We start from the raw sequence: 18,775 nt of genomic DNA, 5'->3' as shown, positions 1-18,775 counted from the left end.
AGCCACCACGCCTGGCTGAAACATTTTTAATTATTAAAACCATGTATTTTTTAAAGTACATTTTACTTCATGTCATTTATATTTATATTCACCCAAAACTGTAAGCACAGAACATCTATAGTTCTTCATGAGATATCTTTTAACTCTGTTAAAGAATGATGTTTGAATAAGAGGGATGACATAAAAGGCAAAGATCTTGGTTTCACTGCACTGAAAAGCTAATGCAGATAACAGAAACCTTATCCTAAAGCTAGTGGATTAAGTATCTACTGTTATTCAGACAATAATGACATTTGGGGGCATCTTAACCTAAACAAGTACTTAGCATTACATCTCACCTGGGTCAACAGTCTAGGGTATCAGAGTTAAACTCTGTTACTGTAAATTAATGGAAAATGTAACTGCACTTTGCTGAAAGATCAATGTCCGATAAAGGCTGCATAATCAAATCTTGTTGCAATGATTGAGGTCTTTAATTGCCTTTCAAAGATAAGGTGGTAATCAACACAGCTTTGACTGATCTTTTTTACTAGTTCAATTACATGCTAATGACTAGTGCCAAGTCAGAATCTTTAACTACTTATACTTATTAAATCTTACGTTAGTAATGAAAAATTACTTAAGCTACACAATCGATAGAACACAAATCTTAATTACTATATTTCACTTTCAAATCATTTTCTGTGCTTGACAAATGTTTCACCAGGGCTTTCCCAACAGTAAGAAGTGTTATTAGTAGTGACCACAGTCCACAGAGTAGTTTTCTAATATAAATTGGAGATCAGATGTGGAATTTTTTTCTCCTTTAATGAAAGTGTGGCTAAAACAGTTTCCACAAACACAAGCTTGGCCACTAAAAAAAAAAAAAAGGTGGCCGGACGCGGTGGCTCATGCCTGTAATCCCAGCACTTTTGGAGGCCAAGGTGGGTGGATCATGAGGTTAGGAGATTGAGACCATACTGGCTAACATGGTGAAACCCCATCTCTACTAAAAAAAAATACAAAAAATTAGCCGGGCGTGGTGGCAGGCACCTGTAGTCCCAGCTACTCAGGAGGCTGAGGCAGGAGAATGGTGTGAACTCGGAAGGCAGAGCTTGCAGTGAGCTGCGATCGCACCACTGCACTCCAGCCTGGGCGACAGAGCGAGACTCTGTCTCAAAAAAAAAGGCAAAACCACGTTACTTTTGCACCAACCTATAATATTTCAGAAAAGGATAAAGGAAGATGACAAAAGAAAAAATAGACAAATACAACTTCATCAAAATGTAAAATGTTTGTTCTTCAAAGATCTCCTTCAAGGAAATAAAAGACAACCCACAGAATGGGAGAAAATATGTACAAATCATATATCTGATAAGGGACTTATATACAGAATATATAAATAACTCTTAAAGCTCAACAACCCAATTGAAAATTTGATTTGAACACACATTTCTCCAAGAAGATATATAAAAGATATATAACAAGCACATGAAAAGATGTTCAACTAATCATTAGGAAAATGCAAAGCAAACCCACAACGAGATACCACTTCATATCCACTAGGATGACTGTGATCAAAAAGACAATAATAAGTGTGGATGAGAATGTGGAGAAAGTGAGAAACTCATGCATTGCTGGAGGAAATGTAAATTGGTGCAGCTGCTTTGGAAAAGTTTGGCAGTTGCTCAAAATATTAAATATGGAATTACTATATGACCCAGCAATTCTGCTCCTAGGTATAGACCCTAGAGAACTGAAAACATATGTCCACACAAAAACTTGTACACGATTGTTCATATCAGCATTATTCATACTAGCAAAAAGTGGAAACAAAAATATTCATCAGTTGATGAACAGATAACATGTAGCATAGTGGCACAATGGAATATTACTCATTCAAAAAAGGGATGAAATACTGATACAAGCTATAGCAATGATGAAGCTTAAAAATATTACACTAAGTGAAATAAGCCAGTCATAAAAGATCTCATAAAATTCCATTTATATAAAGTGTTCAGAATAGGCAAATCTATAGAGACAGAAACTAGATTAGTGGTTGCCTAGGGCTGAAGAGGTTGGGGAGAAATGGGGAGTCACCACGAAGGGGCATGGGGTTTCTTTCACTGCTGATGAAACTGTTCTAAAATTGATTGTGATATGGTTGCCCAATTCCGTGACTATACGCAAACCACTGAATTGTACACTTTAAATGAAAGAAGTGTATGGCATGGGAATTATATCTTAATAAGGCTGTTAAGATTATTAAAGAGGACAGGCTGGGCGTGGTTGCTCATACCTGTAATCCCAACACTTTGGGAGGCCGAGGCGGGCGGATCATCTGAGGTCAGGAGTTTGAGACCAGCCTGGCTAACATGGTGAAACTCCGTTTCTACTAAAAATACAAAAAATTAGCTGGGTGTGGTGGCGCATGCCTGTAATCCCAGCTACTCTGGAGGCTGAGGAAGGAGAATCACTTGAACCCGGGAGCCAGAGGTTGCAGTGAGCTGAGGTCATGCCATTGCACTCCAGCTTGGGCAACAAGAGTGAAACTCCGTCTCAAAAAAAAAAAAAAAAAAAAAAAGAAGGAAGGAAGAAAGAAAAAGAAAAGGAAAGAAAGAGAAAGAGAAAGAAAGAAGAGGACAATGCACAATTAGTGTTTAATGGGTACAGAGTTTGGGTTCTGCAATATGAAAAACGTTCTGTAGATGGATGGTATTGATGGTCGTAGAATAGTATCAATGTACTTACAACCATTGAGTGGTACAGTTAATGGGAGGTTGAGGCAGGAGGATCACTTGTGCCCAAGAGTTCAAAGGCTGCAATGTGGCATGATTGTGCCTGTTAACAGCCACTGCACTCCAGCCTGGGCAATACAGCAAGACCTTATCTCTAAAAAGAAAAAAAAAAAAAAGGTTAAGATGGTAAATATTATGTATACGTATTTTACCACAATTAAAAACAATTTTTAAAAATTAGTAAAGGATTCAATGTTAGTATGACAAAATATGACTGCAGGAGGTTAAAAAATGTTAGAGATTAAAATAGTTAAAGCATGTTGACATCATTTTGTATGTTGCAGTCTTAGAATTTTAAAAATTTCAATTATGAAACCTAGTTTTATGAAATTTCATTTGGGATCATTTTTAGTAGCATTATGAAAAGGATACATTTGGTTCGAGATTATTTAAGATAAGACCAACATAAGGCATGTAAAGTGTTAGTAAATGAAAATATCCTTTCTTAGATCCCAGTTGCTGGATAAAGAATATCAGCTACTACTAGTAAGTGGTTTTATGTAGTATTGCTTATGGCTATTTTAGTTGTACTTATATCATTTTAAATACAGTTTATGAACATTGTACTACTCCATTATATTATTAATTTATCTTCGGTGGTATTTATAGTATCAATTTAAAAGCTGTAAACTTCATGAAAAGTAGCTTAAACAAGGATTTTGATAAACAAAAGCTTTCAGTTTTAAAAGCAAATCATGGAAACTGAACTTCTTAAAGAAGATTTGAAGTTTTTGTTGTTGCTGTTGATAGAATTATTAACCTTATAAACTCAGTATTTTTTAGTTAACCTAAATACATAAATCTATTTGAATTCATCTTATGAAAAGAGATATGTCACTAGATATATGATCATTATATGCTTTAGTGATTCATGGACCTTGTTACATACATGCTTTGTAATGTATGAATTATTTAGGAAGAAAAATCACAATAATTTTGTTGTTACTCAAAAATTTATGGGTTAGCAGAAACAATTATGCAGCCCCTGAAGCTGGTATGTTAAGGTAACATCATTAACACTACGTAGTATAATTTTTTTAGTACTTATTTGACATAACCTTTACTGCTTCTGTGAGAATATATCAGTAATTTTATAACAATCTGTCTGTAAACAGAACATTGAATTTATTAACCACAAAGTGATTCATTTTACTCTATTTTCATATTAGTTCGTAATTTAAAATTAGACTTAAAAGTTGTCTACTCAAACCCTAAAGGAAGAATAAAAATATACAAAATAAAAAATTAATACTCTAGCAAACAGATATAAATGTAAAACTCCACTTAAAGTGGATATTTTTATTTCAGAAGATATAGATGTGTAAGAACTAGATGAAAATAGATACCTTTGTTACCTTTTTTACACATTGTATCAAGATCCTTCCTACGAGATGACCACCAAAATTTTAGTTTATGTTTTCAAATCTCTAAATTTACAAAATGAAGGAAGCAAGAATTTGAAAGTGTGAATAAAAATCTAAATAGTGTCACTTAATTTTAGATCACATTTCAAAATCAACAGTCATTTATTCATCCAAGAAATACTTTTGCCTTGACGGTGTTGAAGGCACTTGTCAATGCTGCCTTGACAGTGTTGAAATCCTAGTAACTTTCCTTGCGAACAAAATCTAGCAGTTCTAAATCTATTTACAGAGTCCATTCAAGCCATAGTGAAAAAACTGCTGTCCACAACTGGGTGTGAACCATGTGTTATGAAGTTTTCTTTCCAGCACTTGTTATATAATAAAGGCTCAATGTTTAATAAATATGTGATGATTCAAAATTAAAAAGAAAACTTGCCTTTGTTTTTAATAGCTTCTTAAAAAACAGGATACTTTAATTGTAGATCATATGGATTCTTTACAGGAACAGCAATAAGTTTTGAAATATTATCTCAGATGTAATGAATTAACTATGTATGCTGAAAGATAAGAGATTGTAATCTTGTTGAATTTCCTTTTAAGGTATTTCAAATGGTGCCACCTGTTTTCTCATACAATAATTTTGCTATTTTAAAATCAAATTTAGAATGATGTATAGAAGTAAATGAAGTGAAACATGAAACAGAAAGTCCCAGAATCAGTTAGACTTACTCTTTTAAAACAGAACTACAAGTAATGTGTTAGTAACTAGAAGACAAAAAGAGTGTTTTAATCCTCAGAAAATGGAATGGGTTACCTCTTGAGACAGTGAGTCTTCTGTTGTTGGAGCTGTTCAGACGCTACATGTCAATTCCTTGGTGAGGTGAGCAGGGGGCGGGTAAAATTCTTGAATGGGAAGGGGATTAGACTGGTGATTTTTTAAGTCCCCTTTAACTCAGAAATTTTATAATCATTCCTGCATGTCTATGTCTGGTTCCCAACCATGCTATTTAGTTTGGTACTTACCGCTTTTCCAGTATATGTGGAATACAAAGAACCCTACTTTGAAGAGAAAAGGTATGTTTTTAGTTCTTGCTCTACCACTGCTGGTAGAGTAACTTCGAGAAAAATTAGAGCTTTCTAAGTCTTAATGTCTTCATGTATACAATAAGAAATTTATCTAACACTTACATAGCATTTACTTGTGCCAGGTCCTCATATAAGGACCTGGCACATATGAACTCACTTAATCCTCTCATAACAACCCCATGAATTAGGTAGTTTTTATGTTTATTTTTCAGTTGTGGAAGCCAAAGGGTCTTGCCCAAGGCCACGCATGGTAGGTGTTCTTCCCGTCTGTTTACAGAGTCCACATTCTCAGCCTCTACTCTACACTTGTCATAAGATGCACAAGATAATTTTGTCAGACAATGGATGTGGAAGTGCTTTGTTATTATGATTACGACTACATATAAAGAAAGTAATATAGATATGTTTAAACAACGAGAAGAGAGAAAAAATAAAGTTTAAGTGATTTGTAGGAACACCAGTCTACTCCACTGAAAGAAAAACGTGTGGCCGGGCGCGGTGGCTCACGCCTGTAATCCCAACACTTTGGGAGGCCGAGGCAGGCGGATCACTTGAAGTCAGGAGTTTGAGACCAGCCTGGCCAATATGGTAAAAACCCATCTCTACTAAAAATACAAAAATTAGCCAGACGTGATGGTGTATGCCTGTAATCCCAGCTACTCAGGAGGCTGAGGCACGAGAATCACTTGAACCTGTGGGCCGGAGGTTGCAGTGAATGGAGATTGTACCACTGCATTCCAGCTTGGGTGACAGAGTGAGACTCTGTCTCAAAATTAATAGATATCATGCAACATGAGAATAATTATGTTTATTGTTTTGTTATTGCTATTATACATTATTTTTTCAATCAAATTTTCAAAGACATTGCTGGTGTGTAGAAAGGCAACTTTTTTTTTTTTTTTTTTGAGACAGGGTGTCACTCTGTCACCCAGGCTGGAGTGCAGTAGTGCGATCACAGCTCACCATAACCTTGACCTCCCAGGCTCAGGCAGTCCTCCCACCTCACCCTCCTGAGTAGCTGGGACTACAGGCCTGTGCCACCATGCCTGGCTAATTTTTGTATTTTTTGTAGAGACAGGGTTTCACCATGTGGCCCAGGCTGGTCTTGAACCTCTAGGCTTAAGCGATTGGTCTGCCTTGGCCTCCCAAAGTGCTGGGATTACAGGTGTGAGTCACTGCATCTGGCCTATATTCTTTTAAATCAAAATTAATCGACATATATTGGAGTGTTATCTGTAAGGGCCCATACTGGGTGCTGAAGGAAACAGGTGAATTTTTCTTTTTTCTTTTTTTTTTTAGATGGAGTCTCGCTCTGTTGCCCAGGCTGGAGTGCAGTGGCACGATCTTGGCTTACTGCAATGTCCGTCTCCTGGGTTCAAGTGATTCTCACGCCTCAGCCTCTCCGAGTAGCTGGGACTACAGTTGCATGCCACCACGCCTGGCTAATTTTTTGTATTTTTAGTAGAGACGGGGTTTTACCATGTTAGCGCGGATGGTTTCGATCTCCTGACCTTGCGGTCCACCTGCCTCGCCCTCCCAAAGTGCTGGGATTACAGGCGTGAGCCACCATGCCCGGCCAGGTGAATTTGTTAAACATAGAAGGCAATCAATATTTTAAATTAAATGTACTGTTTAATGGGAGTCTATAATTGTTACTGTCGCAGTCTTGGTGGTGGTGGTGGTGGTGGTGGAAAGGCAAGGGGGCAAGTGATTGATGTTCAAGGCAGGCAGGGGATGCAAGATGCAATGGAAGTTGCATTCCTATTACTCAACCCACTCTGCGTTCAAAACTCCCTGTTCAGTCAGCAAATATTATTAAAGTGCCCACTACGTTCCAGATACTCTCTTAGGTACTAGGGATATGGAACTGAATAAAACACACAATTTCATCCCTTCATGAAGTTACAGTCTAGGCAAGAAACAAATGAGTAAAACGTGTGGTATGTTAAATAGTGATAAACGGGCAGGGTGTAGTGGTTCACGCCTGTAATCTCAGCACTTTAAGAGACATGCAGATCACTTGAGCCCAGGAATTCAAGACCAACTTGGCCAACATGGTGAAACCCCGTCTCCACTAAAAATACAAAAAAAATGGCTGGGCGTGGTGGTGCACGCCTGTGGTCCCAGCTACTCAGGGGGCTGAGGTGGGAGGATCGCTTGAGCCCAGGTGGTGGAGGTTGCATTGAGCTGAGATCACACCACTGCACTCCAGCCTGGGTGACACAGCCAGACCCTGTCTCAAAAACAGAAAGAAAAAAAAATAGCGATAAGTGCCAGGAGAAAAATACCAGGGAAGAGGATTAGGAATTGTGCCTGCTTTCATGCTTGTATCTATGGGTTTGAGGATGGCCTGCAATCTCGATAATGTGCCAAGGGAGAGCCTCAGCAAGAAGGTGACCTTTGAGTCAAGACTTACAGAATGTGAGGTAATGAGCCACGCAGATATCTAGGTTAAGAGCAATCCAAGCAGAGAAAATGGCAAATGCAAAGGCCCTGAGGTGGGATGCGGGACACGTTCAAGGCACAGTGAGGAGGAGGCTGGTAGGAGTGAGAGAAATTAGTAGGAAATGAAGTTTGAGACTTTAGATGGGATGAGGGCAGAATGTGTAGAGTTTTGTAGGCCAAGAAAAGGATTTTGGCCTTTTTCCTGCACAAGATAAGAAGCTGTATGGAGGCCGGGCGCGGTGGCTCACGCTTGTAATCCCAGCACTTTGGGAGGCCGAGGCGGGCGGATCACGAGGTCGGGAGATCGAGACCACGGTGAAACCCCGTCTCTACTAAAAATACAAAAAAAAAAATTAGCCGGGCGTGGTGGCGGGCGCCTGTAGTCCCAGCTACTCGGAGAGGCTGAGGCAGGAGAATGGCGTGAACCCGGGAGGCGGAGCTTGCAGTGAGCCGAGATTGCACCACTGCACTCCAGCCTGGGCGATAGAGCGAGACTCCGTCTCAAAAAAAAAAAAAAAAAAAAAAAAAAAAAAAAAAAAGAAGCTGTATGGAGAGTTTTAGTCAAACAAGTGACCTGATCTAACTGCGGCAACTGGGTAGGTAATACTGTTGGTAGTAGGGGCAAGGGTGAAAACAGAAGATGAAAGAATAGTTTGGACTGGGGCAGTAGCAGTGAAGGTGGTGAGAAAGGCTCAGATTCTGGGTTAAGGATTCGATACTGGGATCAGGGTAATAAGAGATGAAAGAAAACCTCTGAATTTATAACAGCAAAATGTAATTTTCCTCCTTAAAAAAATAAATCACAACAACAAAATAACCCTATTAAAATGGACAAAAAAAAAAAAGCCGGGTGCAGTGGCTTATGCCTGTAATCCCAGCACTTTGGGAGGCCGAGGCGGGCGGATCGCCTGAGGTCAGGAGTTCGAGACCAGCTTGGCCAACATGGTGAAACCCCATCTTCACTAAAAATACAAAAATTAGCTGGGTGTGGTAGTGCACACTTGTAGTCCCAGCTACTCGAGAGGCTGAGGCAGGAGAATCCCTTGAACCTGGGAGGCGGATGTTGCAGTGAGCCGAGATCATGCCTCTGTACTCCAGCTTGGGAGACAGAGCAAGACTCTGTCTCAAAAACAAATAAATAAATACATAAAATGGGCAAAAAACTTCAACAGGTATTTCTCCAAAGAAGATATACAAATGACCAACAAGAATAGGTAAAGATGTTCAACATCACTAATTATTAGAGAAATGCAAATTAAAACCACAGTAAGATATCACATTATACCCAACAGGATAGCTACTATAAACAAATATAGAAAATAACAAGTGGTGGTGAAAATGTGGAGAAATTGGGACTCTTATGCACTTTTGGTGAGAATGTAAAATGGTGCAGCCACTATTGAAAACCGTATGGTGATTCCTCAAAAAATTAAACATAGAAAATATGATCCAGCAATCCCACTTTTGAGTATACATCCCAAAATGTCAAAAGGAGAGACAGGAACAGATATTTGTACCCCCATGTTCATATCAGCATTATTCACAATAGCCAAAAGGTGGAAACAACTTAAATGTTCATTGATAGATGAATGGATACACACAATGTGTATATACACACAACAGAATTTTGTTCAGCTTTGAAAAGGAAGGAAATGGCCAGGGGCGGTGGCTCATGCCTGTAACCCCAGCACTTTGGGAGGCCAAGGTGGGTGGATCACCTGAGTTTAGGAGTTCAAGACCAATCTGGCCAACATGGCGAAACCCTGTCTCTACTAAAAATACAAAAATTAGCCTTGCGTGGTGGTGGGCACCTGTAAACCCAGCTACTCGGGAGGCTGAAGTGGGAGAATTGCTTGAACCCAGGAGGTGGAGCCTAGATCATGCCACTGCACTCCAGTGTTGATGACACAGCAAGAGTACATCTTAAAAAAAAAAAAAAAGTAAGGAAATGCTGACGCATGTTACAACATGGATGGACCTTGAAGGCATTATACCAAGTGAAATAAGCCAGTCACAAAAAGGCAGATACTGGATGATTCTATTTATATGAGGTATCTAGAGTAGTCAAATTCATAGAAATAGAAAGTTGATTGGTGGTTGCCAGGGGCTGGAGGGAAGGGGAAGTGGGCAGTTGTTTAATGAATATGGAGTTTCAGTTTGGCAAGATGAAAATCTGGAGATTGGCTGCACAACAGGGTGAATGTATGTAACACTACTGATCTGTACACTTCAAAATGAGTACGATGGTAAATTTTATGTGTATTTTATCACAATTAAAAAAATCACTAGACATCTAACTTTTCAGTAATGTGTCTATTTTCAGGTAAATTTGCCAGTTAACAGAAGCCAACATAGCCCAGTTTTCATATTCCTTAGTGTTATCACACTGTCGCACTCACTGTTTTACCATTTTCCCTTCTGATTTCATTTTTCTCTTAGCATTTACTACTATCTAACATATGTTTTACTCATTTGTCTGTGTTCCCCATCAGAAATAACTTCATGAGGGGAGGGATTTTCTATTACACTTAGTGAAAAGTAAATCCCTCAAGTAGGAACACTACAAGTAAGCACAGGTTTTTTTTACAGTGTTTGCTTAATGACTAGTAAACTATCTCAGCCAGTATCTGAGTGACTATCCTGACTTGTATCATTTAAAAAGAAAAAAGGCCTGGCGCGGTGGCTCACGCCTGTGATCCTAGCACTTTAGGAGGCCGAGACGGGTGGATCACTTGAGGTCAGGAGTTCCAGACCAGCCTGGCCAACATGGTGAAACCTCTTCTCTACTAAAAGTAAAACAATTAGCTGGGCGTGGTGGCACATGCCTATAGTCCTAGCTACTTGGGAGGCTGAGGCAGGAGAATCGCTTGAACCTGGGAGGTGGAGGTTACAGTGAGCCGAGATTGCGCCAGTGCACTCCAGTCTGGGTGACAGAGTGAGACTCCATCTCAAAATAAATAAATAAATAAATAAAAATGAAAAAAAGTACTAAATGCAAACTTCTTAAGATCACATGCAACTTCGATGTTAAATACTAAATATTCCTTAAATTTAGACAGTAGTTTATTCAATTTGGTAAAGATCAAAAAGTTATATTTTGTCATTTATGATACCAAATGGAATGGTCATGTATTATCAGTGATTATGATGCTTCTCGCAATGACAGTTATAACTTTCTGGAAAATCCTTGCTCAAATCATCAAAATTAAGATTTCTTACTACATAAAGGCTATGAAGAGCTGACGTGTAATTATATTGGCTCTGCAAATATTGGGGCAGAAATATGAGTTTGCCATTAGTGTAAGAAAAGCTTCAGAATATGTATGCAAATTTGGCAAATTGAGTTGGTTTTCCCCATGGTACTTCGAATAAAAGAGACACTTTAACAAATCACAGGTTCATAGAAAATCTCTAGTTTTGTGGTCTATTTTCTAAAATAATAGGAAATGAACTTTTAATAAAAGTACATGAGGACTTTGGATGAAAGGTTTATTTTTCACAGAAGTGAAGTGCAGGTGAAAAGGGGCAATTCCTAGAATATCTGAAGGATCTGACTAAATGAATTTCTACCTAAGCTACTGATTTACAGTAACTTAAAAGGTGATAATTTATCTCCTACAATGGACTTTCAAATTAAATATAAAAGTAACTTAGAGTAAAGTATGCAGAAAAAATTTTGGTATTGTAACTGAAAATGACCAACATTAATTTTTTTCTCTCACATTAATCAAGCACCTTACTGTTAGAAGGGAAACTGACACGCCTCCTCAACCGAGTTTATACAAAATTCAACCCCAAAAAGTAAAGCCAATTCGTGCACCTTCATAAGAAAGAGATAAAGGACGAACCTACACGTCACAATTTGTAAACAAACCTCTGTAGAGGCACCATCGTTCTACAAGCTTATGCACTTTAAAATCTGAGGTAACAAGACATTTGAAGATAACAAAGGTTGGCCGGGCGCGGTGGCTCACACCTGTAATCCCCCCAGCACTTTGGGAGGCTGAGGTGGGCGGATCACGAGGTCAGGAGTTTGAGACCAGCCTGGCCAACACAGTGAAACCCAGTCTCTACTGAAAATACAAAAATGAGCGGGCACGGATGGCGCGCGCCTGTAGTCCCAGTTACTCGGCCGGGGTGGGGGGTGGTGGTGCTGAGGCAGGAGAATCGCTTGAATCCGGGAGGCGGAGGTTGTGGTGAGTAGAGATCATGCCATTGCACTCCAGCCTGGGCGACGGAGCCAGACTCCGTCTCAAAAAAAGAAAAGATAACCAAGGTTTATTCCTACTTCCGTGATATCACCAACTGCGTAAGCAGTGCTATTTAGTTGAAAATACATGGACTAGACCAAATATTTCTGCAACAGTTTAATAAGAGACAATGATGCGACTACTGCAGCTGTCCCCAGGCAATTAAACTCTTCAGCGAATTTCTTTACTATTGCTTTTGAACAGGGAACTGTTTGCTATTTTAGGGCACTCGTGCGGTAAAGAACTTCACTGAAAAATGCAAATATGTTTTGCTAATGTGGGAGAAAGATGATGATCCTCTGAACCTGTGACTTGGAAGGGGGCGATAAAAAGACAACTATTTATTGAGTTCTTGCCTCGCTCTTGCTGATTCGATGCACACAACCCCACGAACATTCAGACTCATGGCTTGACAAAGTGGGGATAACCGGGAGCTGCAGCCCCGTCTTTGAAGCTTTTGTAAAGACAAACGGTCTGCAATGTTAAGCCTTAAATTGGCTTCTGGCGGACTCCAGCCTTTTACCCTTCGTTTGGTAGATGTTTTCACCTCGCTGTCATTAAGCAGGGTCAGGAAAGGAAAGGGCCGCGACCAGGTCGCCGCGGGCGCTCTCTGGGCGATGAGGGTCTCCTGAGCGAGCAAGACCAGTCTCTCTCCGACTCGCCACGCGCCACGCGCCGCGCGCCGCGCGCCGGTTCCTCGGCTCCCCCACGCCGGGGGCGCATCCTCCCGGGAGCTGCTGCCCTTTTCCAACATGGCGCCGCGGGAGGCGGGTCCCGCTCGTCGGCTCCCGGGGTTCCGGCGCCGCGCGTTTTGGTTCCGGAGTAACAGTGTCGCCACCGCCTTCCTCCTCCTCCTCTCGCCGCTACCGCCGTCGCCGCCGCCGCCGCCGCCGCAGCCGCCGCAGGTCCGCGTGGCCTCGGGTGGCCGGAGCTCAGCCTGCGCGCGCCGCGCCCTGTGTCTCCGGGTGGGGCAGAAGACTCGCCCCTTGACTCTCCCGCAGGGACTCTCCGTGGTGTGGCGGCCCTGGGGCTCTTTCTTAATAGCCCCGGACTGAGTCCCCTCCAGTCGAGGACCCTGTCCTAGTCCACTGACGAGCGGTGGATACCTGCCGCAGTCCTTGCCCTGCTGCCTCCTTATACCCACACGGCGGCAGAGAGCTTCACCATAGCGTTCGCTCAACTCCAGAACCTTCCGACCTCCGCTAGTTCCTGCGGGCCTCTGCCCGCTTCCCGGTGCACCCTCCCCGGGAGACACCTCAGACCCCCGACAGCCTGGGCAGGCTCGGTGCCTGCGGGTGCGTTCCTGATCACCCCTCCCCTCTTCCCTCCCCCTCATCCTCCAGTCCCTTGTTTTCACTCTCTGTCCTCTGCCCCTCACTCCCCTTGTCACCTCTTGGAGCCCCCTCCTAACCAGCGACCAGTGGGTATCACCTACCCCAGGATGTGAGCCTCTTTAACCTGTAATGCTGTGGCTAGCCCTTGGCCCCTTTCCTGCCATGGAGAACCAGGTGCTGGTAATTCGCATCAAGATCCCAAATAGTGGCGCGGTGGACTGGACAGTGCACTCCGGGCCGCAGTTACTCTTCAGGGATGTGCTGGTGAGTGGTAATCTCAGTGTCCAGATCCCAGCAAGGGGGACTCAGGGACTTGAGTAGTCAGCACCTTGACCACTGGTGACCTGAGCTAGTGGCAATGGCTACTGCTGGCTTCCTGTGGAGGCGGTTTTATTGCTTCAGGCACAGCGTTGATAAATTGCAACCACTAAAACCTGGCGAATGTCTAGGACCCTGGAGAGATAGATCAATCTGACTGAACCCCTGCCCTCAGAGAGCTCATGGCCCGGGCTGGGACACACATAGACACAACCACGCAAAGGCAAACAGCTGAATCTAGAAGAGAGGTTTTTCCCCCCAAGTGTTTCGGGGAATGTCCCTGGACAGATTCCAGCCCTGTTTTTCTACTGAGTTCTCTGAACTTGGTGACCAGCTGAGAAGGGGAAAAAGGACAACTTTAACTTACCGTGTTTGAGCACACTGTTTAATTTATTTATTTTGAGACAGGGCCTCACTCTGTCGCTCAGGCTGCAGTGCTATGGCATGATCTCGGCTCACTGCAGCCTCTGCCTCGTGGGCTCAAGCGATTCTCCTCCCTCAGCCTCCCAAGTAGCTGGCACATGCCATCACACCTGGATAATTTTTGTATCTTGTAGAGACGAGGTATTGCCATGTTGCCCAGGCTGATCTTGAACTCCTGCGATTTGCTTGCCTCGGCCTTCCCAAAGTGCTGAGATTACAGGTGTGAGTTACTGTGCCCAGCCTGAGCAAACTTAAAGCATCATTGAATGTAAGACATTTTACTTAGAAAAAAATGCTGACCATGACAGTATGACACATCATCCGTTATTAAAATGAATCCAGTTTCGGAGATGGTAAAAGTGAAGGAAAATGTGCATCTTAGAATTGGTGATATTTTACTTTCGGATTTTTCAGAATATATTTCAAATAAAATGATGGAATTTTAGAGCAGAGTGTAACACTGTAGGTGGCCTGTTCAGCTGATGTTTCTTTTTTGCAGATAGTTACTGAGGAGCAGTGAGGTGAAATGGCTTTTCCAAAGCTGTGAGCTCCTGAGTGGGAGAGTCAGTACCATAACTAAAATTTTGTTTCATTGACTTAGTAGGTTTCTTTCCCTACATGTTGCAGCCACTTCTAATCTTTCTGGTATTCATTTGAGATAGACAGGGTGCCTTGTGCCCATTCTACATGCTGAATAACTGAGGCATGTAAGACAGAAGCGGACATTCCGAAAAGCACGTCGCTAGCAGCAGATCTGTAGTGGAACTTACCTGCAAGTTAAGCGTGGGCAAGGTGGCAGGATCTTGGGAAGAGGAAGATTTGTGATGTGATTTTTCATTGTCTTGGATAACTCAATCAAAATTTGATTTCTATAACTTCATTTTGAGTTCTAGATGTTACTGACTGCCCAGGCCATGCAGATTTTTGGGTGCCTTGACCAGGAGCTTTCCGTATTGTGCATCAAATGCCATCCTTTTCTTTGTATCCAGAGTTCTCCAGACAGTCATGCACACACAAATTTCCCCTCATGATAAGGCCCAGGCTCCTTCACATGGTCCTCTGGGCACATCTGGGTTGGCCCCTGTCTGCCTGGCACCTGTGTCATCCCTCTTCACAGCCCCATAAACTTCTTTTTTTTTTTTTTTTGAGACGGAGTCTCGCTCTGTCACCCAGGCTGGAGTGCAGTGGCGCGATCTCGGCTCACTACAAGCTGCGCCTTCCGGGTTCACGCCATTCTCCTGCCTCAGCCTCTCCGAGTAGCTGGGACTACAGGCGCCCGCCACCATGCCCGGCTAATTTTTTGTATTTTTAGTAGAGATGGGGTTTCACCGTGGTCTCGATCTCCTGACCTCGTGATCCGCCTGCCTCGGCCTCCCAAAGTGCTGGGATTACAAGCGTGAGCCACCGCGCCCGGCCAGCCCCATAAACTTCTGTGCCTCACTTATATAGGTTGATTTTCAGTTCTCCCAGGTGTCCAGGCTGTCTGCATTCTGCTCTTCACAGGCCAATTCTCACCTGTCCTTCCAAGCCACCTTGTGCTTTTTCTCTGTGTCATTCTTGGTTATGTGCCCCACCTCTGTGTCATCACAGCTTTGTGTGGGTCCCCCAGCAAAGCACATGTTTGATCATGATTCTTTTTCTCCTCCACTAGATGGTAAACTTCTGGAGGAGATAGATATGTTTGTTTTTGTTTCTTCATAGGATCCCAAAATACTTGTTTAAGAAGGGAGCTTAAAAAAGGATGCATGCAATTATGGTTCTGTGGACAGAACACTAGGTTTAGAGTCAAGGAATTTGGGTTTAATTGCAAGCTGTCCCACGGACTAGGCAAGTCAGTCTACCTCTCTGAGCCTTAGTTTCCTTATTTGTGAAACAGGGAAACTTGTACCTTCCTCAAAGACGTGGAAAGATCATGTGAGATTGTGACTGTGATGAGAAAGACGGGCTTTCTCTTACTCATTTAACAATGGAAGGTTGATTATTATGTGATTATATTATTTGGTTATGTGATTATTTCAAGAATAGCCCAGTGTTTAAGACCACAAACTCTGGAGCCAAGTTGTTTAACCTGCAAGTTGTACTACTGGGGCAAGTATCTTCTGTATCTCAGTTTCTTTATTTGTGAAAAAAAAGTTAGGGAGGGGTGAAAGTAATGCCTACCTCCTAGAGTTCTGAGGACTCCTTGAGTTGATACATGTAAAGCACTTGGAACAACTTAGCACATAGTAAGCGCTCCATTAGTGTTGTTATTATTGATGGGATTGCTATTATAAGGGGTTGGACTTGGGTCTTCTGTTTCTTGAGCATCTCTTAAGTTGTACCTGGCTCAAGGCTGACTGGCTTAACAGGAAACACTACCTGAGTGGCCCCACCACTAGAGCTCAACATGCCAGGTGTCTGCACACTTTGGCTAGGTAAGCCCAGGTGGAGCATGTTTTGTCAGAAAGGCCTGACGAAGGACCTGTGGCAGTGAGTGTTCAGTGCTATCTCCTAGTGCTCCATTTTAGCAAATGTTCAAGCCCAGATCCTGGCAGACTCCTGTGATCTGTTCTCCAGGTTCACTTCATCTGTTCATCAAGAAAAGGCAAGAACCAACAGACACATCAGCATCTCTGGCTTTTAACCTTAGACTTGAAAGCCACGTGGAACCTGGAAGAATCCCCTCATCTAATTCAGACTCATTTCAAATGAAGAGGCATGAACCGCACGGGGGGAAAATACCTTGCTAAAGCCATGCAGCTAATTTTTGGCAGAACCTGACACAGATGCCAGAAACAGGTTGTAGTCACCGAGTCAGCCATAACTGAGTGTCTCGGACCTGAAGTCAGCAGTTGAGGGCTCCAGTCACTGTGCATCAAATAACTGGGAGACCCTGGGCAAGTCAGTCGGTCTCTCTGGGCCTTGTCTTTTGTCTGAATCATCAGGGACTGGCTTAAGTATGGAGGCCGACCTGACCCTCAAAGGTAGAGACATTTGGGTCTTCTGTTTTGCAGCTTTCTGTGTTTCTCTTTTTCCCTGGAGACTGAGTTCCTAGTTTTGGGAAAACTGTACAAGAGGTCCGGTTAGTGTGTGATGAGAGAGAATGCCCAACCCTCTCCCCTCTTCTTTTTGTACCCTGTGGTCTCCAGGCTCAGATTTCCCCTCATCTATAAGACTTCTGGGCCAGGAGTGGTGGCTTAGGCCTGTAATGCCAACACTTTGGCAGGCCGAGGTGGGTGGATCGCTTGAACTCAGGAGTTTGAGACCAGCCTGGGCAACATGGCAAAACCCCATCTCTACAAAAAATGCAAAACTTAGTGGGGGCTTGGTGGCACTCACCTGTAGTCCCAGCTATTAGGGAGGCTGAGGTGGGAGAATCTCTTGAACCCAGAGGTTGAGGCTATAGTGAGCCATGATTGCACCACTGCACTCTAGCTTGGGTCACAGAGCAAGACCCTATCTCAAGAAGAAAACACACACACACACACACACACACACACAGAGATTTCTGTCTAAACTGAGTCTGTGATTTTTTCCTTTCTCCTGAGTTACCAAATACTATTGGCTGTTTATGTCTTTTGTTTGGTGCTTATACTCTAATTATTTTATATTACTAGTCTTTCAGGTTTGTCTTTATCTCTGTAACCAGTTTATAATCTTCCTAAAGTCAAGGATCAACTTTTATTCTCCTGTAGCCTGCAGCTTTGTGATCTTTATACTCGTGGCATGTTGTAGATGCTCAATTATGTTTTGGATCTGTCAGATATTTGTCTGATTTATTGAAAGGAAGAAGAAAAATATCAAAAAATGGTCGTCATCAAAATATGTAAACTTCGGTTTTCTTTTTCTTTTTTTTGAGACAGAGTCTCGCTTTGTTGCCCAGGCTGGAGTGCAGTGGCGTTATCTTGGCTCACTGCAACCTCTGCCTCCCAGGTTCAGGTGATTCTCCTGCTTTAGCCTCCTAAGCAGCTGGGATTACAGGTACACACCACACATCCAGCTAATTTTTTTGTATTTTTAGTAGAGACAGGGTTTCACCATGTTGGCCAGGCTGGTCTCAAACTCCTGACCTCAAGTGATCCACCCACTTCGGCCCCCCCGAAGTGCTGGGATTATAGGTGTGAGCCACTGCGCCCATCCCGGTTTTCTTTTGAAGCCTTCTTTGGGTTTGTTAGGTACATGTTATATTGTCAAGAGTAGAAGAAGGCCGCTTGTAAATAAATCACTTTAGCTGGAAAATGTGTGTAAAATCATCAAATGTACCCTGCTTTAAAATGACTAGTAGATATTACTGATGTTTAAACTTCTTACCTCTTTGTCATTATGATAGCCCCACTTTATTTGCTTTAAAGAACAAAATGGTTGGTTGTGTTCACATGATTCCCTCACTCAAGTTTGCTTTGTTCTTTCTCCCTTTTCCTCCTATCAGATGAGAAGCATGTGCAGTGCCTCGTTTATGTCGATGGGCTAAGGCATGCCATTGCCACTGAGCAGGTTTCCAGGTGGTTGTTAGAACTCTGCACTTTGATGGGGTCTGCTATTCCTAAGTAGGAAGGAGCCTAAATTAGTTTGCTAACACTATAGAGGTACAGTTCACATCTCAAGATCGGAGTTTCCTGAAAATAACTGGTGATAACCTAGACTTAGAGAGTTGGAGATGAAGCAGTTGTTTTCCCCTCATTTTTTTAAACCTACACTGGCTAGAATGGGTGTTCAATAAATACTGCTGAAGGATGAAGTCAGTGAGTGAATCACCATCCTCCACTGATTGTTGGGTGCTGGAATTTCAAAGTTTATTA

At 42.4% G+C, this 18,775-nt stretch overlaps 2 protein-coding genes across 5 annotated transcripts in view; one reads left to right on the top strand and one right to left on the bottom strand.

The window, feature by feature from the left end:
- Nucleotides 1-11,147: 11,147 nt before the first annotated feature.
- LOC131381240 (uncharacterized) lies at nt 11,148-12,689 on the bottom strand. Its single transcript, XM_058427997.1, has one exon. It carries the CDS (start codon nt 12,674-12,676, stop codon nt 12,260-12,262), a length of 417 nt encoding a protein of 138 aa, XP_058283980.1. The 5' UTR covers nt 12,677-12,689; the 3' UTR covers nt 11,148-12,259.
- A 72-nt stretch (nt 12,690-12,761) lies between these two features.
- Nucleotides 12,762-18,775, top strand: part of MAP2K5 (mitogen-activated protein kinase kinase 5) — a 268,034-nt gene continuing 262,020 nt past the window's right edge. For all 4 annotated transcript variants that reach the window (XM_032175733.2, XM_058427173.1, XM_058427172.1 and 1 more), the window contains exon 1: nt 12,762-13,520. In XM_032175733.2, the coding sequence (XP_032031624.1) occupies nt 13,386-13,520 (135 nt within the window). In that variant the 5' untranslated portion in view covers nt 12,762-13,385. The remainder of the gene's footprint in view (nt 13,521-18,775) is intronic.

The sequence above is a fragment of the Hylobates moloch genome, unplaced genomic scaffold (assembly GCF_009828535.3).
Source record: "Hylobates moloch isolate HMO894 unplaced genomic scaffold, HMol_V3 SCAFFOLD_14, whole genome shotgun sequence".
NCBI classification, from domain to species: domain Eukaryota; kingdom Metazoa; phylum Chordata; class Mammalia; order Primates; family Hylobatidae; genus Hylobates; species Hylobates moloch.
Note: the sequence above shows the minus strand (reverse complement) of the source record. Positions and strands in the feature narration are given on the sequence as shown.

Coding starts and splice junctions, on each gene's coding strand:
- LOC131381240 (XM_058427997.1), bottom strand. CDS start 12,676: ATGTTGGAAAAGGGCAGCAGCTCCCGGGAGGATGCGCCCCCGGCGTGG.